The following is a 21,577-nucleotide window of genomic DNA, read 5'->3' on the forward strand; positions in this document are numbered from 1 at the left end:
CCCACCTCGGAGCCGGGCCCCGGCTCGGGGCCGCCGCCGCCGGCAGCAGGGATGGTTCCTGCCCCCAGCCGGTACCTAGTGTTCTTTCAGTACTTTGGCACCAAGTATAGGTAGGTGCCTCTGCCGTGTGCTGGGGGATAAAGCGGCACCCGGGGGGGTGTGATGGGCGAGCTGGGGAGAGGACGGGCGAGCGAGGGGACCCCCTCGGGGAGCAGGTGAGAGCGGGCAGGGAGCTGGGCCCGGCTCCCTGCCGCTGTGTGCAAGGGGTAGGATAGCCACAAAATGCATAAAATGGGCAAAGAGCAAACGTCAAAAGAGAGAAGAGAGCGAGGAGCAAGTTGCAGCATTTCCCGCAGTGGTTTGCTGGGTGCCCACTTCTCCGTGATTAGATCCATGTGCTGCTCAGAAGCTGCAGCTTTCCCCAGGCCTGAAACGTCCCACAAGTGTAGCTGTGCTTGTTCACATTAAAAACAAAACAGTGTGTGGGAGAACTTGGCCTATCTTCATGAGGATTGTACAGAATAATAACATCATACCCCAAAACCCACAGTTCTTTTGCAGGGCAGGGTCTGTGTCGCTGTGGGCACTGACCTAAATTACACCGTTACAGGTAGGTTGGGTTTAGCCTCAGGATGTGTCTCTCTGCACTTCAGCAGCTTCTGTGAATGGCTGTGGCTTCTGTTGCAGAGAAGGAAGCTCATCACAGGTCACCTACATAGTCTTTTAGTCCCTTTTTGACATGCACGGGACCTGCAACTGGCAGCCAACTCCTGACCTTGAAACAGTTTTATATGCAGACTCTTTTCTACTGTAATATATCTGCTTTATCTTCCTATCAGCCTCCATCTGAAGTCCAGAGAGGATCATTTGAAGGATGATTTTTTTATCTCCAGCCTCCTTTTTTGCAGATAATCACTGCATCTCTTTTCCTGTCCATTCATTAAAGTGTTTGGGCCCTGCAAGTTCTGTAAAAAGATCCAGGCTGCCCAACAGCAAAGAGTTTGAGTGTCCTCTGTTAACTTCTGGATGTGTTGGTGGACTCTCTGTCAAGTCCTTCAGTCTTGACACATGTCAATAACTCTTGTATTTGTTTTGCTCTACAGTGGGGTGATGCAGACTTTGACTGATCAGTCAATGGTTGGAGTCCAGAATTATCTGGAGGTAGGTCCTTGCTAATCATATTTTCATTAAAATTAAACCTGTAGGGTCACACTGAGCTGCAGATATTATCAAGGATAAATTTTATTCTTAGATTGACACTCAATAAAAGACACTGTAATATTCAAAAGAGTCAAAGTGCTTTAGAAATGTTAATGTACAGGTAGGAGAAATAGGTCAGGATGAAATCAGGGACATGAAAATCCTCATCCTGATAAAGATTTGAACCCTTCAGTGAGACTTGAAATTGAAGTACCTGATTCCAGAACTGTGATTCTGAGAGCCCCTGCTCAGGCTCTGGCCCACCTGAAGGTCCTTATGCATGTGAACACTTGTGGCTTTGCCTCAACTCCTTAGAACTGCCTGAGTTCAGAATGGGCTCAGCTGCTCTGCTTCTAGTTCATGTCTAAATCCTTTATACATTTAGAAACTGGATGCTGTGTCCTCCTGGGAGAGCATGTCTCTGATAGACATTTTCAGAACAAAGCACAGCAGGATATCCATTGTTCCAAAGGGGGGGAAAAAGCTTCATTTCCATCCTTCTGGAATTCTTCTGATGTGCTGGGGAAGAAAAGGTGCAATCCTGTCCCCACTGGTGTTCCTGTGCTGTTCCCAGGGGTTTCTCAGAATGCAAGAATGGCCCCACGTGCTGTTTGGGCTTGGAGTGTCTGTGCCACAGGAGGGCAAAAGACCCATTGTTACAGTGAGTCCAAAGTGGGTCCCTTCTGGAGGGCAGATGCTCAGCACACCTGGATGTTTGTGTAACCTGGTTGTAATTTAATTGCAAGCTGCTGTTGAGCTGCATTTATCTGAGCAATGCTGGTGAATCCCACGTTCCTGTGCAGGACAGGAATCAAAAGGAATCTGTGTTTTTTCTCTGTCATCTTCGAAGCATCATGGAGTTCAAAATGAAGCTTGTGCCTGTTTAGAGCTTGTTGAAGAGGTTGGGACTGCTTGCTTTGGGTCAGATCACACCTGTGTGTTAATAACCAACTTTTTTGTTCCTCAGCTCTCATCTTTGGTCAGCCTGTCTGACCTGAGGCCCCACACTGCAGCAGTCTGGAGGCGGTGTGCCCACCGTGCCCGTTTGAGTAGTCTGTGCTCTGCCTTTAGCTGCAGCCCTGGGGTGAAGGGAGGATTGCTGAAGAGCTGCTCTGGGAGCAGACTTGCTGTCCCACCAGCTGCTCAGTGACCAGGGCCAAGACCTCTCCCCACGGTGCCTGCCTGGGTTGGCTGAGTGGGGTGGTGGCTCTCGCCAGGCAGCCTGCAGAAGGGAAGTGTGATGAGTTATGGTTTGAGTAAGAATTCTCTGAGTGGATTCGTGTGGCTTCTTGCCTGAGACCATCGTGGAGAAAGTGTGTAAATATTGTGCAGAGCTTGAAAGCAGAGCCCCAGAGGACTTTCTATCTATCTCATTTATCTCATCCTCTGACCCATCCAGTGTCTCAGCCCCAGGCGCCGGACTTTGGGTGAGCCCAGCAGTTGTTTTGCATTATCCAAGTGGCTTTGTTTGAACAGACGAATGGGCAGGGTGGCTGATTAAAGGAGAAAAGAAGAAGAAAAAGATAAACTTATTTGGTGTTGTCTTTTCACAGTATCAGCACTTTGCTGGCCAGTTCCAGAATATGTGCTTGCTTTCATGTGGTGGTATTGATGCTGGGCACTGCTGAGCAGGGCTGGCTCTATTAGAACCACATGGGAAGTCTTAAAGCAACTTTAATAGAAAACTTCTGGGGCCTGTAGGAATTCATCTTCCTTCTTCCATTTCTCTGCAGCCTCGAACTTCACAACTTTCCAAAGCCAGGAAGGGCAAAATTAAATCTGTAACGAGATCCTTATTGTATTCTAAATATGTTCAGACATTTGTTCACAGTTACAGGCAAGCAAACAAGCTGTGAGGTGTGGTTTCAACAAGGGTGTCACTGAAAGTGTGATGGGCTGGTTTGTGAGCAGGCACTGCAGCCCTGTGTGCTGCAGGGTGAAGCTGCTGGATGGGGCTGGGCAGAAGCCCTCTCTGGAACCCCCTGTCACTCCACAGCACTGTATCATGCAGGGCGTGGAAGCTTTTCTAGTCCTCAGTACTGCTACCCAACAGAGCCCTGGGAGTGCCTGGAGGGAATGGAGACTTGCTTTAGTGCAGGGAGAGATGCAGATATTTGAAGCAGCTTTTAATATGTCTTTAAGGGAGGTGAGCTTTGCAGACAACACTTTCTTTCTTTCCTGGAGACAGTGTTTTTGCCTCGAAGCACTTGGAAGCCCAGCTTGGGAGAGATGGGTCCAAAACAAAATTCCCAGACCTTGCTTCCCAGATGGGGCAGTTTGAGTCCTCTGTCTTGGCTCTCCCAAGTTCCTTGTGGAAATTTAGAAGGGGCAGGAGTCTGTGCTCTGGTCTCAATTCATCCAGATGTCCCTACTGTAAAGGGAGGTCTCCTGAGTAGCACCTTTTGCTGAAGTGAGTAGCTGTGGCTGGTGCTAACAGGCACCATATGTGAGGCTTGCAAGGACCCACAGCTTTAAGCTCCTTTTCATGTTTGGTTTGAATGATCTCCTGAGTGTGCTGTTTCTCGTTGTGCTGTTGAGTGCTGCCCAAAACTAATCTTCAGGAAGCTCTGTTTTGGCCAGCAGCTTTGCACTCAGGCCAGATACGACTCCTCATGAAAGGGAAAGGGGGAGCAGGAGAGGAGAGAAACTCCTTACTATGCAAGGCAGCTTTGGTACAGCCTCCTGCCTCCCCTCCCTGAGAAGAAAGAAATGAAAATGCACCAAGAGAACTGTCCCCTTCAAGCCCTGCTTGGATAGTAATTTCAGTGGCATAGGAGACTGCTTTGGAAACCCTTTTTTTCTAGCAGAAGCCACTTTCTCAGCTTTTCCTGCCTGGCTTTCACTTCAACTTTTATCTATTCCACTAAAAATGAATTAGATTTTTAATTGGTTTCAGTTGACATAGCACCCACAGAGCCAGTGAGGCTGTGATGACTTGCAACCAGAAGCTTGCACATTTTTATTTATTAAAACACAGCAACTTATAAATGGTGCAGCATCCCTGGCAACACAGTGCAAGCAATCCCCTAACACCATCGTGTGTGCTGGAACCAGGAAGCAATCCAGCTGCTGGGAAAGAGAAACAGACACTGATTTTTCCCAAATATTCCTGATGTACAGTTTCTTTTGAACACACCCATGCAGGGTTGATCTCACAGGTTCCTTTTGTGGTAGGTGTGGTAGAGGTAGATGGTTGAGTAGCTTGAGGATTTTCACTTCAGGGAGAGAAGTGGATGAACTTTTGCTTCCCCTCCATAGGTGGTGTACATTAATGGGCCTGTTCTTCATCTTGCCTCTCCAGCATTTGTGCCTAGTGAGAAGAGAACAGAGCTGTGAGTAATAACAGCAGTCTGGAATGTGGATCCATAGAATCCTGGCACACAACAGTGGAAATTTCAGCATGATTCAAAATAGGGACATGCTTAGTGAATGAAACCTGCTAGCAGAGCAGACCTACTCAGCACAAGGAATGCCTTGCCCTGCATCACTGCTGTGCAGGGGGGTGGAGGTATCAACACCCTGGGGGGCTGGGTGCTGCTCCAGGAGTACCCAGGAGTTCCTGGGGTCTGGAAAGACTGGGACTTGGGAGGTAAAGGCAGACTGAAAACAGGAGAGATCTGGCTCAGGGTGTTTGTAACCCCTGCTAAAGGGGAGGTTATTTGTGTGCTCTGTGGCTTAAAGAAGGGAACAGAGACCTCTGAACTCTGAGCACCTGGGAGGACAACTCAGCTCCTTTATTCCTGAATCTTCTCTATTGATTTTCCCCTGGGTGCCCATGGGTAAAGTGCCTCTGCCTCAGTTTCCCCCACAGGAGTCTGTAGATGACAGCCCACAGGGTGGGGACCTGGATTAATAGCAGCAAAGCCTTTCTGAGTCCCTCAGATGAAAAGGCTGCTTGGTTTAGGGGCTTGGGTTTTGGGTTTTTTTTTTGAAAGGGCAGGAAAAACTGGTTGCTATCCAAGCAGTTATTGGATGTAAATAAAGTCTTTTTTTGAAATTCAGTGTGGGTGATAGTAACAGATTGAAGCATGCAGGAACCAGGGGAGGAAAGCATCAGCTGCCCACAGGCTCAGAGGCCATCTGGGTGCTGCACACAGGAGACATTTGCAGAGGTGAAGGGGTCACTTCTGAATTGCCTGCAGGTTGTTCAGCAGTTCAGAAATCCTCTCTTTAAAGGAGGTTAATTAGGATGGGGATAGAAATTAAAATATTAAAGTCGAAGTGGGGGAAACAACCCAGATTTGGCAGGTCTGCAGCCCTCTCTTCTCTCCAGTCTGTTCTCCAGCAGGGCTCCACTCCTGCTGGCAGAGGGGAAGGGATCCAACCTGTGTTCCTTTGTGTTACTGAGAGGCAGGGAATGAAGTGGGATGCAGTGTGGGATCCAAAGGGGTGCTGCATCCAAACTTCTCCAAGAAAGGAGGACGTCTCCCATGTTCTCTCCTGTTCTCCCTCTACCTCCAGCTATGCTCCCACTGGCTGGCTTTTTGCCTGATGAGGATGGAGGGAGAGGAAGGTGGAGGAGGGGAGGAGCCTGCAAAAGCCAAATACATTTTTTTTTTTGCAGAAACTTTGCTCTTAAAATGCAGCTTCTGCTTTAAGACAAATTGCTGAGGCACAAGCCAAGGTCTGCTGTGGAAAACCTATTTAATTTGTCTGCTTCTTTCTGCTTAAGGGTGATAAATAAAGATTTTCATTGTTAATTGTAACCACATGTGAACTCACATAGAAGGATTAGGAAGAGGAAAAGGCTAGGGTCATTTTTGTTCTCTTTCCCAGGCCTTCCCCTGTAGCTTGGTTACATTTTTTTTCCTGCCTCCCTGTGCATTTTAACAGTACATTTCTGAGAGTCCAGAATCCTGTCTGCTCAAACAGGAGTCTGGAAGGTATTTGTGAGTCAGCAGTTCAAACTTTATTGACTCTTGGTACCAAATTAAAATCTAATAAAGACCAGTGCTGGGTTCACTGCTCAGGAGTAGAGATGGGAAACATTTCTAGTCATTCATCTGGTTTTCTGCTTTTTTTGTTGTTGTTTTTCAGTCTTTCAGATATGCTTTACTCATCCCCTGTAACAAATGACACTGGATTTTCTCTCTAAGGGCCTGTCCTCACAATAAGATCTCTTGCATTTTGCAGAGCTCCAGAACTTTATAACTTTACTGTAGGTGGGGTCCTCTTTCCTGCTCACCCAATAGTATAAAGCAAAGGGTGAGGAGATGAATCCTTTTTATTCTGTACACATGAGGAAGCTCACCTGACATTTTGGATGTTAGGTTAGAGGTGATTTCAGGACAAAAGGTGAGAAGCCACTGATGCTAGAAGTCCCCCAGACAAGCTCCTGTGCAGCCCACAAAGAAACTCTCAGTTACTGCTCTGTGGGAGCAGTAAGGAGACAGGTAGTTAGGAAGGAGGAGGATGTTTTTACCTCACCAGTTCCAAGCAGATCCTCTATTCATGAACCCATCTCCTGTTGGCTTTCAGAAGGCAGCTGAGAAGCTAAAGCCCAGTGTTCCCATCAAGTTCCACATCTCCAGCCGAACAGATGCTGGTGTCCATGCACTCTGCAACACTGCTCACATCGACATCCAGTGGGCCCCAGGGAAGCCAGCTTTTAATGAGAAACAGCTCATCTATGGTCTTAATCACCACCTGAAGCCTGAGCCAATCCGGTGAGTTGGGGGCAAGGCTTTTGTTTTGCCCTTGTTGGAGAAGGGAGGAAATGCAGTCATGATCTCCCAGCTTCTGTTACACACCTTGGCAGATCCCATGTGTGTATTCCTGCTCCTACCAGACCTCTAGCAGGTTAAAGATCAGTCTCATTCCACCATCATTGTTGTTAGGAGATCACCTATGCTGGTACCCCTAAAACAAGAGAAGTTGTGAGAGATTTGGGTCATTGTGTAAGTATTGAATCCAAGGGGATGACTCTAGGTTCACACATGAACCAGGACATTAGCATGTTAGCTTTCAGTGCTCCCCAAACTCCCTGATTTTCTTGGTTTATTGAATTGGTTTATTGACTTGGCTGCAGTATTGCCCCTCACCTGTACCTGTGCACAAAGATGGTCTGTTTAGTGTCTGTAACTCTGACACCCTTGGGTTCAGGTTTTGCAGCATTTTCCTGCAGTGTTTCTGGAGTTCTGTGTCAGGGGTGCTTTGCATTTATTTAAATGCACCAGGACCTTTTTTTTATCTGTGGGCTCTCAACTTGGTCAGGGACTGGAGCAGAAGCTGCAGCAGCTGTCTCAGAGCCAGCTGCATTCTTTCACCTCTGAACAAACACCAGGGGAGCCATCAGAAGGGGAAGAGGAAGTAAAATCCTTGGAATCTGAGCTGAGGAAGGAGGGCAGGAAGGTACTGTGAGACCTTACTACTGGAGACACATAGTTCCTGTTAGTGGCTGTTTATTTAACTGACCTTTTTCCCTGGATGTTTAGTTCCTTTCCCAGCCCTCAGTTTTGGGAGCAGCACAAGGCCACACCACTTTTCCCCTTTGATCCTAACACTCAGCAGTGTGCAGAGGTGGTGGAGTTGAAACCTCTTTCTCTGAAAGCAGAGGTTTCACAGGGGGTGCCTGAAAGAAAAGTAAATACTGATTTCACTGCTTTTGCTACACAGGCATCAGTGACATGTCAGATCACACATCCCAGACTGGAGATGGAGCACTAGCATGATAATATAGGATAGACAGTTTTGCCTTCAGGAATCCAGTTCCTCTGTTGGCCTTTTAGAGTAGCAGCCAGATTCCTCTGCAGCCAGAGGCCAGAAGACAAAGCAGATCTCTCAAGCCAGCTAAGTTGCACACTTAACATCTGTGAGTTGCTGTCCCTTGCCAGCTTTCACCTTCTTTGACACACGTCTAAAGAGTCTAATGCAGCTGCTGAGGGGTGGGGATGGAGATTATCTCTTTTCAGACTGCTGTCAATTAAGAAACCCCCAAGATTCTGAAATAGAAGTGACTCCTGTGAGGTTTTGGTTGTTATTTTTGCTCAGACTGAGAACTAGGTTGGAATCTATACACCCTGGAAGTCAAACCCTTTCTGCATGTTCAAGCAGCAACAGGGAACATGAAATAGGTCATAGTTTTGATTTCCTTCCTTAAAAGATTAAAGCAGTTGTTTGGGAGTCAGAACTGGCTGATCTTCCAGCCAGAGGGAAGCACTGCAGTAATCAGGACCAGTGCAGTGCAGTCCTGATCAGTTTGAGATTATCAGGATGCAGGCAGCTCTGCTTCTCCTTCCTCCCTTGGGCTGAACCTTTTAAGATTCAGCTGCTTTCCATTAAGGAGCTTGGTGATGGGCATGAGTCTTAAGCATATTCAGCAATCATCCCCTCCCTCTGTAAATATTACATTGCCAAGAAGAATTCTCTCCTAGTGCTGAAGAGAAAACTCAGCACTTTCATGTGGTTGCAAGCAGGGAGTGATGGAGAGAGGAATCTTTGTGAGAACACATCATTGTCCATAGAGCTTGGAAAGGAAACAAGATTCCAGGCTGGCTGACTGTATCATCAGCAATAATAACCTTCTTTGTAGCATGATGGGTCTCTTCCATCAACTGATCTGTCTGTTAGAGTTACAAAGCATAGCTGAAAGGACCTTGTCGACAAGGAGCAGAGTGTATTTTAGAGTTGAGGTAACTTTAGGAGGACTTTGCTCTCCCTTAAGTAGGGGTGGTAACACAGCAGACTCACACCTTCTATTTCTGCCTCCAGTTCTGTAAGCACACACTAAAAGGTGTCTGAGTGACAAGGAGACACAGCCAGGATTCCTCCCACCTCCTGCAAGCTGACATTTAGTTTCTGTTGTCAGTGGAAGGATGTTCCTCTGTGGGTATCTTCACATTTACTTCAGTGCCATTTCTAATTAGTTCTAATTTCTTTGGGCTTTTTTTCCCTCAACTTTCTCTGAAATTCAAGCTCTGTTGAAAAGATGAAGGAAGCCATGAGTGTTTATTTACCAGCAGGCTTTCAAAAAATGGGATCTTAACAAGACCTGAAATGCAGCTACTGGAATAAATGCTGGAAAGCTGTTCCTAGCTAGAAAGGGACTATGGTAGCAATTGTGTCTGCTGGGAGAGCAGGAAAGGATGCCTGTGTTGAAGATTCATGTGAGTATAAACAGGCTTCTCTAAAAGAATCACTCTATCTGAGGGAGTAAAAGGATGATTATTTAATAACAATGACATGAGCATTAACAAGAGAAGCTCGAGAGAGATTAAATGCTTGTGGAGGCATCTAGACAGAGGAAAACAAATGTAATAATTCTATTACTGTGTTGAGAAGAGGCTGGAGGTCCTAGGTCCAAACTCCATTGCAGGATGTAGTTGATAGCAGTGGAGCAATCTCCTGGGTTTGTTATTGCAGATCTTTGTGGAGGCCTGTGGCTCAGCTGCAATTTCTCCTTCTGTGGTCTGAGCCTTTGCAATCAGGGGATGTGAGCCAGAGGCACTTGAGCTGGCAAAAATCCTTGAAGCACCAATCTTTTTAAAGTAAATAAATAGGTTTGTCTATTACTTGGTCCCAAATGGTATCATATTGGCTGCCCTGGGTCCCTTCTCCTTGCTATGCCATGTTCTAAGGACAAGAAGACATACAGAAGGAGAAACCTGCCTTTTAAGGAGAGGTATCCTCTAAAGTAACACCTGCAGAGAGGTTATACCTGGGTGCTTGTGACTCCTTGCTGTGTGCTCCCTGCAGCATGGTGAGGAGCCACTACTCTGGGATAAGGGGAGATCCAATCCAGTGAAAACTGCTGCTGACATGTTCAAATCAGTGATGATGCTTCAGGGGAGGTGCAGGGGCACAGAGAAGCTCTGTTTTCTCCCTTGCCAGAGAGAAAGATGTTTTCCTGTCCAACAGCCTTCATACCCTCCCTTCTGGCTATCAAACTGTCCATATGTGATGGCAGTAGTGGCAATGGCTTAGAGAAACAAGGTGACATCTCCTTGTTGCTCGCAGAAGAAAGCAGGAGCTTAGAAACAGCTGCTTAGAAAGCTGCTTCTTGAGCTCTCTGCCCAGAGTTGGTGGAAGACACATAGACATGAACATTCCCCAAAGCTGTTTTCTGTACGTGTGAAATGTGAGGGCTCCCAGGAGGTCTCCTGCATGCAGCACTGCTGTTCTCAGACAGCCTTGACCTAGATGATGGGGGGATACACCTCGAGTTTCAGTGCTGCAGCAAAGTCCTGTTTGTGTCAGAGGCTGTGGGAGGGAGGTGATGTAGTTTCAGCTCTCTCCATCTGCTACAGTGAGTGGCACGGACACCTTCACGGGGGAGCCCCGAGGGGTGTGGTGTTGGTGGGGTCCTTCCCACTCACTTTTGGGACCATGGTTCTGCCAAAGCAGATGGGTGTAAGGTGTGCTCCTCGGCTGGAGAAGGAGGGAGGCAGCTTGCTGTGGGAAACTGCTGCCTCTTGCCAGGGAACACGTCTGCCCTCAGCCAGACACACAAAACAATCTGGTGTTTGCTTTCACTGAGCTACAAAGAACACTCACCATCAGCTGCCACTTCTCACGTGGAGGACGACTGCTCTTAGCCTCTTGTGATGGTGTGAGGGTCCCCAAAATGTGCTGATAGGTGACTCAAAGTCAGTTTCTCTGGATATTGGATGACGTGGGGATGCTGAGGCTCTTCTGCTGCCTTCTGCTGGACAGGAGCCTGTGGCAGCTGCAGGAGCAGATCCCCGGTCACTGGTCACTCGCTGCCTGTCAGCAGAGAATGACATTAATTAACTACAAGAGCAATTTCTCAGAGAATCCACGCACGTTTCAGTTCCCATCTGCGTGGTGCCCAGGCAGAGGCTCCTGGCTGACACCTCCCTGTGTCCTGGCAGGGTTCTGGCTGCCCGGCGGGTGGGCGGCAGCTTCCACGCGCGCTTCTCGGCGCTCTCCAGGACCTACCTGTACCGGACCACCACTCCCAGGTGCCCGTCTTCGAGAGGGACCTCTGCTGGGCTCCCACGGGAGGGTAAGTGTGTCCCACCTCCTCGTGCTCTGGAGAGCCTTGGCTTGGCTTTCAGGGGAGCTGCCACGTGTGAGGAGATTCCCTGTTTGTGTCCGTGAGGTTTCCCTGTTGAAATCGGTGCGACTGCACTGAGTGGTGTTCACCAAGACTTGAGACTTGCAGTTGTTTTTAAGTGTAATGTCAGTTGTACCTGTGATAAACATGCTTAGCTCTGCTGAAATTCTCACCCACCCCAGGCAGAGTCCACTCCCACCTTTGTGTGTCCCTCCCCGTGGGACATCTCGTGCTCAGATGCCCATGGGCACAGCTGAGGGAGCAGAGCTCTGGGGTGAGGCACAGACACTGCACAGCAGGCTGTGGAGTTCCAGGGGTGACCCCCTAGAGCTGAGAATTCTTTTTTTTCCCTGTTTTTTTTAATTTTATCCTCCCCCTAATTGTATTTCTGGTAGTGCCTGCATGTAAATCTGTGTTCTCCTTCCCTGTCTGAGTGCTTGTGTGTTTGAATAGCAAGAGCCAACAACTCTGAGCAACCCTACAATAACAAACCAGTGCATCTAGCTCAGTATTCACTTCTGTTCCTGGAGTAGCCACTCAGTCATAACAAATCAGTGCTTGTATATGCAAGGGAAGAAAAACAAAGTCAGTGCCATTAAAAAAAAAAGGCAAACTAAACACCTTAGGACATGATAAACAGTGGGTGAGGAAAAAAATAAACAAAACCCAGAATATCATTTGTTATTGTCCTTTTAGTTTATGTTGTACTGAAATAAACATACGTTCAAGAAAACTGGAGCTTTCCCCAAGGTTATAGAAAAACAGGTTTGTAGCTGGTTATGGTAATTCCCTCACCCCTGGTGGAGGAGCAGTTGTGGGCAAAAGGGAGCCAGGTAATCTCAGCTGGCCTGCCAGAGGAACCAGGGTGACATCCTCCTAACATTAAACTGCTGACTTTCTTTTCTGTGAGCTGTGGAAAGGAAAAATAAATATGAAATGGCAAAATTAGATGTGATGTGCACAACGTGCCTTAACCTCAGGCTTTATGAAATGGTTTTAATGCAGTCCAGACACTGCAGTTAATGTTCTCTGCTGGCAATCCCACCTCAGGGATAGGGTGAGCACACGAGGAATGCTGAATGGGAGGTGTCTGACTGAAAGGTGGGATATTTGGACTCCTGGGAGTGGATCTATAGAACTGAAGCCATAGCTCATGCATACTTGCTCAGGTTTCTGTTCAGCCAATATATCAGCAAATCTGTATAAATTCCTTTGCTCAAGACTTTTTTGAACCAAACTTCAGGTGAAGAAATCTGAATGACCCCTTCTGTTCAGCCAATATATCAGTAAATCTGTATAAATTCCTTTGGTCAAAACTATTTTGAACCCAACTAGATACTTCAGGTGAAGAAATCTGAATGACCCTTGACAGGCTGAGGTTTACCCCTGGCCCTTCCTTCCACCTTCCACCTACACTGCCTTCATCTCTGACCATCTGCTCACCCATTCCATGTCTTTACTTCCTGATTTTATCTTCTGGCTGTTGCAGACCTAAGGTTTGGAAAACCATCAGTTCTGTGAGCTGTGGAAAGGAAAAATAAATATGAAATGGCAAAATTAGATGTGATGTGCACAACGTGCCTTAACCTCAGGCTTTATGAAATGGTTTTCATGCAGTCCAGACACTGCAGTTAATGTTCTCTGCTGGCAATCCCACCTCAGGGATAGGGTGAGCACACGAGGAATGCTGAATGGGAAGTGTCTGACTGAAAGGTGGGATATTTGGACTCCTGGGAGTGGATCTATAGAACTGAAGCCATAGCTCATGCATACTTGCTCAGGTTTCTGTTCAGCCAATATATCAGCAAATCTGTATAAATTCCTTTGCTCAAGACTTTTTTGAACCAAACTTCAGGTGAAGAAATCTGAATGACCCTTGACAGGCTGAGGTTTACCCCTGGCCCTTCCTTCCACCTTCCACCTACACTGCCTTCATAGCAGACCATCTGCTCACCCATTCCATGTCTTTACTTCCTGATTTTATCTTCTGGCTGTTGCAGACCTAAGGTTTGGAAAACCATCAGTGTTTTCTATTTTCTTACCTGGCAGCCTCCTTTCCAGTTTATAAGATCCAGATACTGCAGAGGATTTTGGTTCCCTTGCCCTACACTCTAGCCAGCAGTTTGAGTAGAGTGATTTGAATTGAACTGTTCTAAGGAGCACAGCAGGATAAAGGTTAAGAGTAGAAACATGTGCCTGCCAACCCCTCATCCAGCCTGGGGCTGTGAATACCTTCAGACCTCGGGTCACCTGGCACCTTGGTTTGTGGTTTGGACCATTACAAGACAAACTCCATCTTGCACAATGCGTTTCCACAACGCTGCAATGTTCAATCTGCCTGCCAGGCTCAAGCCTCTCACCAGTTAACGGGACTTTGACCCACCTAACCTACTCGATGCTCCTTTCCCTTTGCTCTGCATGTTTAATTTCAGCTACCTGGACGTGCCAGCCATGCAGGATGCTGCCCAGTTCCTGCTGGGGACCCACGACTTCAGCACCTTTCGCTCCCATAACTCGGAAACACCTTTTCGGTCTCCAGTCAGAACCATCCTCCAGATAGACATCCAGCCCTCTTCTGGTTTCCTGTCCCACCACTATGAACACAGGTGAGAGCCTAGACCCAGGAGCTGCTCTGCTCAGTAGTGCTTGCTTTGCCTGAAGAGCTTTTTGCTTTGTCTGAAGAGCTGCTTTCAGCCCTGCTCTGAGAACTGACCTGGTTGCTGAGCGTTGCCTTCACAGTGCTGTGATGCTGTGTGTGTCAGCAGAGCTCTGCCAAGGGACAGCTTGGAAAGGACACGTCTTCCCTCTCCTCCCCAACATCCTCAGGGAGAAAGAGGAGCAGGAACAAGGGCAGGGAAACTGGTCCAGTTGTTTGGACATTAAAAGGCAGGATGTTATAAACTGGTGTGTGGAATCTGGCACCGATTCCTATGAATCCCAGTTGACAAGTGCTCCCAAAGTGCTCCCAGCATTTACACTCATTTTGGTTGCTAAAAGCCAGCTCTGCCAGGGGATGGGATTTTTATTTCCTCCCCCTCACTGCTGCCCTGCTGTCTGTTGGTGTGAAGGCTGCAAACAGCAGGGAAAAATCCAACCCACCACCTAGGGCAGTGGTGTAGCCATGCAGATCTGCTCAGCTCACACCAGGAACTCCTGCTGTCTTCCCAGGGGATGCTGGTGAAGGGCAGTCCAATATTCCTCAGTCATTACATAAACAAGAGATTGTGGAGTGTCAGGTTCTTTCTGTCTTGCAAGTATTGAAATGAAGTGGCTGGATGTACTCTCTCTCTAGCAGAAACTGAAGGTTTTTTCCCAGAAAGATCATGGTTATTTATTTATCATCTGAACAGGCTTTTTGCTTTCATCCTGGCTTCTTTCTCAGATACATGGCTTGAAAGCAAACCTTGCTTCCCACAGAGGGAAACTGCCATTCTTTGCCTAACTTGCTGCATGAACCCATCCCACCTGAGGCTGAAAACAGCTCATGAGGGAGGAAGCAAACCTAAAAACGGGATCAAAAGCACCCAGACTAGTTGTGGGTGGAATATTTTTGCTTTTGGTGACACTCAGAGTCAAACTTGTGTCTTATAGCAAGTCATTTTTATAATGTGTTGATTTTAATTGATTTAATGAATGGTTAGGCTGAAGAGGGGGGCTTTGAGGAGCCTGATTTCAATGCATTGAAATGGCATTTAACTCTCTGAATACTTTGTTAGTAATAACTAAACCAATGAGTTTTCTGATCTAGAGGAAAAAGCTGTGGGCTTTGGGTCTTCCTGACAGGCTAGGGGTTTTAAAAATGTATTTATTTGTTTGGAGTTTTTAAATTACAGTGTCCTAGTTACTTTTAAACTGTAAAACCCTGTCTGTGGGGACAGTTGCAGCCGTGGAGCCCTGTGTGTGTTTGCCCAGTCTGCAAAAAGACAGCAAATGTGCCTGAAGTGTGTGCAGGTTTCTGCACTGCAGAACGAGCTCCTCCTGCAAGGAGAGGGCTGGGACAGCACCCAAAGCTTCTGAATAGGAGGGTTTAATTTAGGGTTTTTTTAGCCTAATATAAGGAGGTGTGTTTTCTGTGTCAGGGGGAGGAATCTGTTGAATGATAAACCCTGCTCTCTCAGTGAAATAATGCAGCTTTTCTTTCTCATTCTTTCCTTCCTGCCTGAACTTGAACCAGTCTTCTGAATTGACCACTTGTCTGTTGGAATGATTCCTTCCATCAAACTCGGTTGCTCAGCAACAGTGGAAGTGGAGTTAGTGTCCCAGCCATACAAAATGCCTTTGAGTGCTGAGGATGTGTGCAGAGCCTTGGTCCCATCACTTATTCCTAGGGAGAGATTGCTCTGTCACCTCTTTTTGAGCAGAATATCTATTATTCATTGCAAGGTGCTGGCTCCTGCTGCCAAGTGGAAAAAAAGACAGCTGCAGTTTTGTGCTGGTAAGCAAAGTTATCTGTGAGATTGACAGGAACAACAAAGTTTCCCTCATAAAGCAAAAATATCTTCTTCTCTTTCAAACTCTGCAAGACATTTTTATTCCTAAGTATTTTCACCCATCTTTTGTAGCTTAATCTTGTCAGGACAACTGAGCTGGGAAGATCCTGGCTAAAGAAGGTGTGTGCAAGTTGATGAGAAGGGAGATTTGTCCATATTAAAACAAACAATCAAACAACTGCCCCTTGTGCTTTGCTAAATGGCTGAGCTGAGGTATGACCTCCATGTATTTGCACATGTCTGTATGTCAGATGCTGGGGGCAGAGCAGATGAAATATTGTCATTTCCCAGCATAAAGAGGAATCTGGGGGCAGGAGCTGCCTTTGCATATGCCAGCACACACACACACAGGGCTAAAAGCAATGATTTATCTGTAAATCCAGTGAGGAATCAGCTTGTGGCTGCTCCCTACAATGACTGTTTCAGTTTCTTTTCCTGCCAGCCCTGCCCTGGTGCCCCACAGGCCTGTGAATCACATTGTCCCTGCTCCACCTTTCTCTGGTGGGTCCCAAGAGCTGTCTCCTCTCCCAGGGCATGGGCAGCCCCTTGACACTCAGGTGTTCCCAGCAAACCCAGCCTGTCCATCTGAACCCTCCACCCCAACACTCTGCAGCTGGGATTTTCTCCCTGATTCACATCTCTCCAGCCCTTTGAATACTCCATTACTGGGCTCATTGTGAGGGAGGAGAGCAGAGGGTTTGCATCTAAACAGCTGCTTCCCTGGGTTATGCAAGGTAAGATTTGCCTCTTTGTGCTGTAGGAATGCTTTGGGTTCTAAGGAGCACTTATAAACTGAGTTTATTTAGTTTTTACTATTAATTATTGTTGCTTTTATCAAAGTGACTTCTAGGATTGCTTGCCAGCATGAAAGTTTGGGGATGCAGGTCCTGAAGTGAAAACCTGCTCGTTTTTGTGCTCTGTGGCCACATCTGATGTATGATCTGTGTGTGTGTATGTTTTCTGTCACAAGAAAATGTGCATACAGGTTCTTCTCTGCAGGACTGTTCCTGAGAGAGGGATTGCACTGGGTTTTAGTGTTAGAGCTGGTACTGGATCATCAGTAAAACCACAAAAACATCTAGAAAGCAACTTGTAAAGATTTAGCAGGGAACACAAGTGCCAGTGAAGAGCTGGAATAGCCTCAGTAGAGTTCTTGGAAGGAATACTGGTTACTACAATAAACTTCCTGCAAATGGTACTTATATGAACACACAAATTTAGTGAGAGGAAAGGATGTAGTTTTGCCTAGTAGCATCCATCCAATCCCAAGTACTCACCTGCCTGTGGTCTCCTGCTCTGCTCACTCTTAGCCTGCAGTGCTCCCTTTGCTCATGTTCTGGTGCTGCAGCCAGACTCCTCGGGCACGTCTGTGTCCTGACTTGCTTGTCCTGGCCTCCCCAGTAGCTCACAGATGTGACAGGAGGGCATTGCTGAGTGTTGAAATCTACTCTGCAAAGCCTCTAAGGACCATGGGATTCTCTCACACCAGCTCCAGATGTAATGGTTGAGTTGTTTTGCTATGGCTGGTGGTTTCTTCCTTTCTCCAGGAGGCATCAGGCTGCACTCCTCGGATCAGCAGCACCTTAGCAGAGTGCTGAGTTGGTTTATGTTGCCCTTTCCCTTCTATTGGAATGGTTTCATCCTTAGGGGTAAGGCAGCAGGAGGACCAAGCAATGTCAAAGGAGACATAAGAAGGGGGCAGGCATTGCTTCACCCCAGGAGATGTCCACAGTGGCAGCTGAGCAACCTGCTGTGCAAAAGCTCCTGATGCTGTTCAGGATAACTGGGGGCTGTGCAGCATCTTGCTCATTCTGCCTCCATTCCCCTGTGCTTTCTACTTCTCTCGTGGGTAGGAGAGCCATTGGAAATGTGATTCTGAACACTTGTTTTGTTCCCTTCTCTAGGGGGCTGGAGGTTTGGGAGCTGACGTTCAGGAGCAGATCGTTTCTCTACCGACAGGTACTTGGTGCTGCACTCAGCACAGCCTTTGCTGGTCCCTTTAGCAGTGCTGTGTCCCTGCAGGGCTGGGTTACAGCATCCTGCCATCAGAGAGGTGAGCTGCTGTATTCTCTGTGTGATCCAGCAGGGCCAGAAGCTGCTTCAGTTTGTCTCCAACAAACACCCAAAGTCCCAGAATCGTGTGGGAGGATGGAAAGTTTCATTTCCCGCAAGCTTTGTCTCTGCAGTCTGAGTGGTAAAAACCAAGAGACATATGTTCCTGCTCTGCTGAATGGCACTGGGCCCGGCCAGGACTGCCTGGAATTTTACTTTTTGGCTTTGGAGTGTGAAGTCATTCTCAGTGTTGCACAAAGGAGGGGTGGGTGAAGCCCTGATTCAGCTCTGCAGGCGTGACTGCAGCATCCGTCCCTCTGCCACGCTGTCTGCTCTGCACTGGGCTGTCTCTGAAATAACCCCAGGGGGGTTCCTGCTGCCTCCACAGAGCAGTGGGTCACCTCCTCAGGGCAGAGCTGGCTCTTCCCAGCCTGTCCTGGCCACACTCTGGAGACAGAGGAGGCAAGAGAGGCCTTGTCCTGGGGAGGAGCGAGGGGTGTCCTGTGGGAACAGCAAGCAGCTATTTGTCATTCTGTTTTGACAAACCCAATTTGTTTTTATCCCATGCCAAGTCGTGCTCTGGGAGCTCTCTGACAGCGGGTGTCTGGATATGAGCAAGGGAAGAACACTGTGCTTGAGGAGGGCTTGATGTGCAGCAGGGATTTGCTTCCTGGGATGCTCCTGTGAGGAGGGGAAAATGCTGGTAACACGTTCAGTGCATTAGGAGGGAATGCTGCTCGGTGACAGTGTGCAGAGAACAGTCACCCTGACACTCAGCTCGGCCTCCTGCCCTCCCTGAACCTCGCTGGCAGGCAGAGTGAGCAGGACCAGGAAGGGTCCTGCTGGGCAGCATGCAGGAAGGGCTGTTCCAGATGCACAGCGTTGCTCTGCGTTCACACCAGCTCACTCCCAGCACTTGGTGCACGATGACCTCTAGTGAGGGATGGATAAAACAACACATGGCCGAGAGCCGTGCTGGTTCTTTGTGCCATCTGTTCAAAGGAGGCTCCTGGCATTCCACACGGGCAGAGACAGTGCTTGCCTTTGGCTAAGTGTCCTGACCTGCTGGCCCCTTCTCCTTAAGGGTGCCAGACATGAGCAGGGGGCTCAGTGGACTTGGGCTTCATGTTTGTAAATGGGAATTAATTAGAAACTTACTTACACTAGTGCTTCATTACAGCACTACATTGAAGTCTTGGCCCTCCTGGCACAGCAGGTCTTCCAGGGAGAGGAGGGAAGGGTTCTTCAGCCAGGAGGGTGCTGAGCTGTGCTGGGTGCTCGTGCAGGAGGCGAGTGCTGTGGTGGGAAACTTGTTCTAACCCTCTAGGTCAGGACTGATGAGTGTGGAGGGAGGGAGGGAGGGAGGGGAGTCAGGTCATGCAGAGGGGGCTGAAACTCCACTTTGCTGCCCCAGGAGATGGTGTTGTCTTGTGGGCTGTCCTACTTGGGTGTTTTTTCCTCTGACCTTTTTTTGGCTGAGAGAAACAAGCTCCTACATAGTCTCCCACCTGGAAACAGTGTTGCTGATGTGTTAAGAAGCAGGTCTGAGCTCAGCTCTCCCAGCAAGCCCTGCAGGCTTCCTGCCACCCACTCATGTGTGGGTGCTGCTGCTCTTGGTGACAGAAACCATCCTCTGCTCAGCTTTCTTCCCACGTGTGAGGAGGACAAGCCTTGCTCCAGGGCAGTGCTGTGGAGCTGGAGATCACTGTGTTACAGCCCCCATCTCATTCTTACTAACAATGGCTTTAGTTGCAGGGAGGGAAGACTTCAGGGAAGCCAGGTAATTTTGCTGGTTGTTTTCCCTGCCACCAGCTTCAAGGGGACAATGGATAGTACCAGAAATAGTAGAGGAACACCAGAAATTAGGCTTTCTGGGAACTATGGGTCTAATAATAATAATGTACCTATATTTAGGAGCAGGGTCTTACTAAGAAATTGTGGTGATGGTCTTTCCTGAGGGACAGGCACTGACCTCTCTGATGAGGTTCCTGGCTTGACTTGGCACCAGCAGCTGTTACACAGCACAGTGCAGCTGGCACCACGGGTGCAGGACTGGACAGAGCTTCCTTCTCTCTCTCTAAGCCTTACAGGGGCAGTTCCTAAGCTGTGTTCTCTGCTTTTCCAGGTCCGAAGGATGGTTGGGACTCTGGTTGCAGTTGGCCAGGGCAGGCTGGCACCTCGTCAGGTGAGGGAGCTCCTGGAGATGAAGGATGCCAGAGCTCTCCCACCATATGCCATGGCTCCAGCCTCTGGGCTCTTCCTCAAATCCGTGGAATATGATGAAGCAGGTAGGAGGCTGCAGGTCAGATCTGACACCCAATGGAGCAGGAGCACCCAGTTGTCCTTTACGTGCCATCTGAGCCATGGCTTTGGTCATCCACACCCACATCACAGCGACTGCCATGGGCTGCAGAGGTGTTTACACCACTTGCTGTGGAAAAATTGTGTTGGTTTGGTTTTTTTCCTGCTAAATTTCCTTCAAGGTAGTAAAGGAGAAGTTGTGTTGACAACGACTTGAGTGATACTTTCAATTCTTATAACTCTCATGACCATGTATGAAGCCCAACTTCTCTGTGGGATCTGGGTGCCTACAGACCCACTTCCATCACTCACTTCTCCCTTGGTACTTATGAGAGGACTGTGCAGACTGGAGGACAAAGAACAAATCATCCTCTTGCTTATACAGTGGCTTTCTTAATTTAACAACACCTGAGCTAAACTATTTAAGTCTTTTAGCTTAAAAATAAAAAGGTCAAGGGGGTGGAAAACTTGGACAAGTTGGCAAATGGAAGTTTGGCATCCCTGCTAGAGATAGGAGGTATTTAAAGCTGCAAAGATTCATCTGCCTCCATCAGTCCAGTGACCATGAAATGTAGACACAAAGGACTTTCCACCCCACTGCAGACCTTCTGCAGGTTCCCTTGTGTCAGCCAGACCACAGAGCTCCTACAGGTCTGCTCTCTCCTGCAGCAGCAGGGCACACTCTGGGGCTTCAGGAAGACAGAAGGGGCAGGGAAGTGACAGAGAGCAGTGCAGAAAGCTCCAGCAGCTCTGAGCACTTGGCCTGGCCTTGGAAATGCAGCTGCTGCTGCCTGGCCTGGGCCTCTCCAGTGCTGCTGGCTGTGCCAGTGGGGAGGGAGCCCAGGCAGGAAATGAAACCACAGGTTTTAAGTGCTTTCAGGTGCTTTCAGTGCCATCTTTTTCCCTAAATCAGTGTTTTCTGTTTAGTTTTTTTTTTCTTTTCCTTTCAGATCTGAATGCTACAACTGCCCCAGGAGAATAGCAGCTCTGTGAGACAGGGCCACATCTGAAAGGACTCTTGTTGTGCTGGAGGTCTGCCTGGTGCTCTTCACACAACACATGGCCTTGTCTCAATAAAAATCATTGACTGTGGCTGTAGGCATCTTCCTATCGTTTGTTCTTCCTCTCTGAGACTGCCAAGGGGAAAGGAAGAACAAGTCCCTGCTGCTTTCAGATAACTGCTAGTTTTTTTTCCTTTTTCTCTGAAATTCTGGTGCCTGCCTCAAGCAGGAGGAGGAAGGAGTGAGGTCTGGGTTTTTTGATTTGTTTTCATGGTTTTTTTTCCCCCTCTGGTGTGTGTGGGAGGGATGCAGGCTTAGAACAGAGGAGAATGCAGCACTTCTTCCCTGCCCCTCTCCTCTGTGACCCTGCCTTTGTTCAGCACAAGGACCAGCTGCTGCTGGGGGCTTCTCATGAAAGACACAGCCTTGGGAAGGACCCACCAGCTCCTCCTCACCAGCAGTCACTCCCTTACCAGGCTGTGGTGACTTCTACATCATCCTGTCGCCTGGTACAAAGC

At 48.1% G+C, this 21,577-nt stretch overlaps 1 protein-coding gene across 1 annotated transcript; it reads left to right on the plus strand.

The window, feature by feature from the left end:
- The first annotated feature begins 45 nt into the window (after positions 1-45).
- On the plus strand, positions 46-21,040 carry PUSL1 (pseudouridylate synthase-like 1). Its single transcript, XM_008941667.1, is given in 9 exon segments — positions 46-110; positions 1,104-1,161; positions 6,679-6,866; positions 11,031-11,104; positions 11,107-11,164; positions 13,648-13,821; positions 17,610-17,664; positions 19,883-20,045; positions 21,009-21,040. Coding segments are annotated over 9 exon segments (861 nt in total). The 5' UTR covers positions 46-51.
- The last annotated feature ends 537 nt before the right edge of the window (positions 21,041-21,577 follow it).

This window comes from Merops nubicus, unplaced genomic scaffold, assembly GCF_000691845.1.
Source record: "Merops nubicus isolate BGI_N331 unplaced genomic scaffold, ASM69184v1 scaffold6936, whole genome shotgun sequence".
NCBI classification, from domain to species: Eukaryota; Metazoa; Chordata; class Aves; order Coraciiformes; family Meropidae; genus Merops; species Merops nubicus.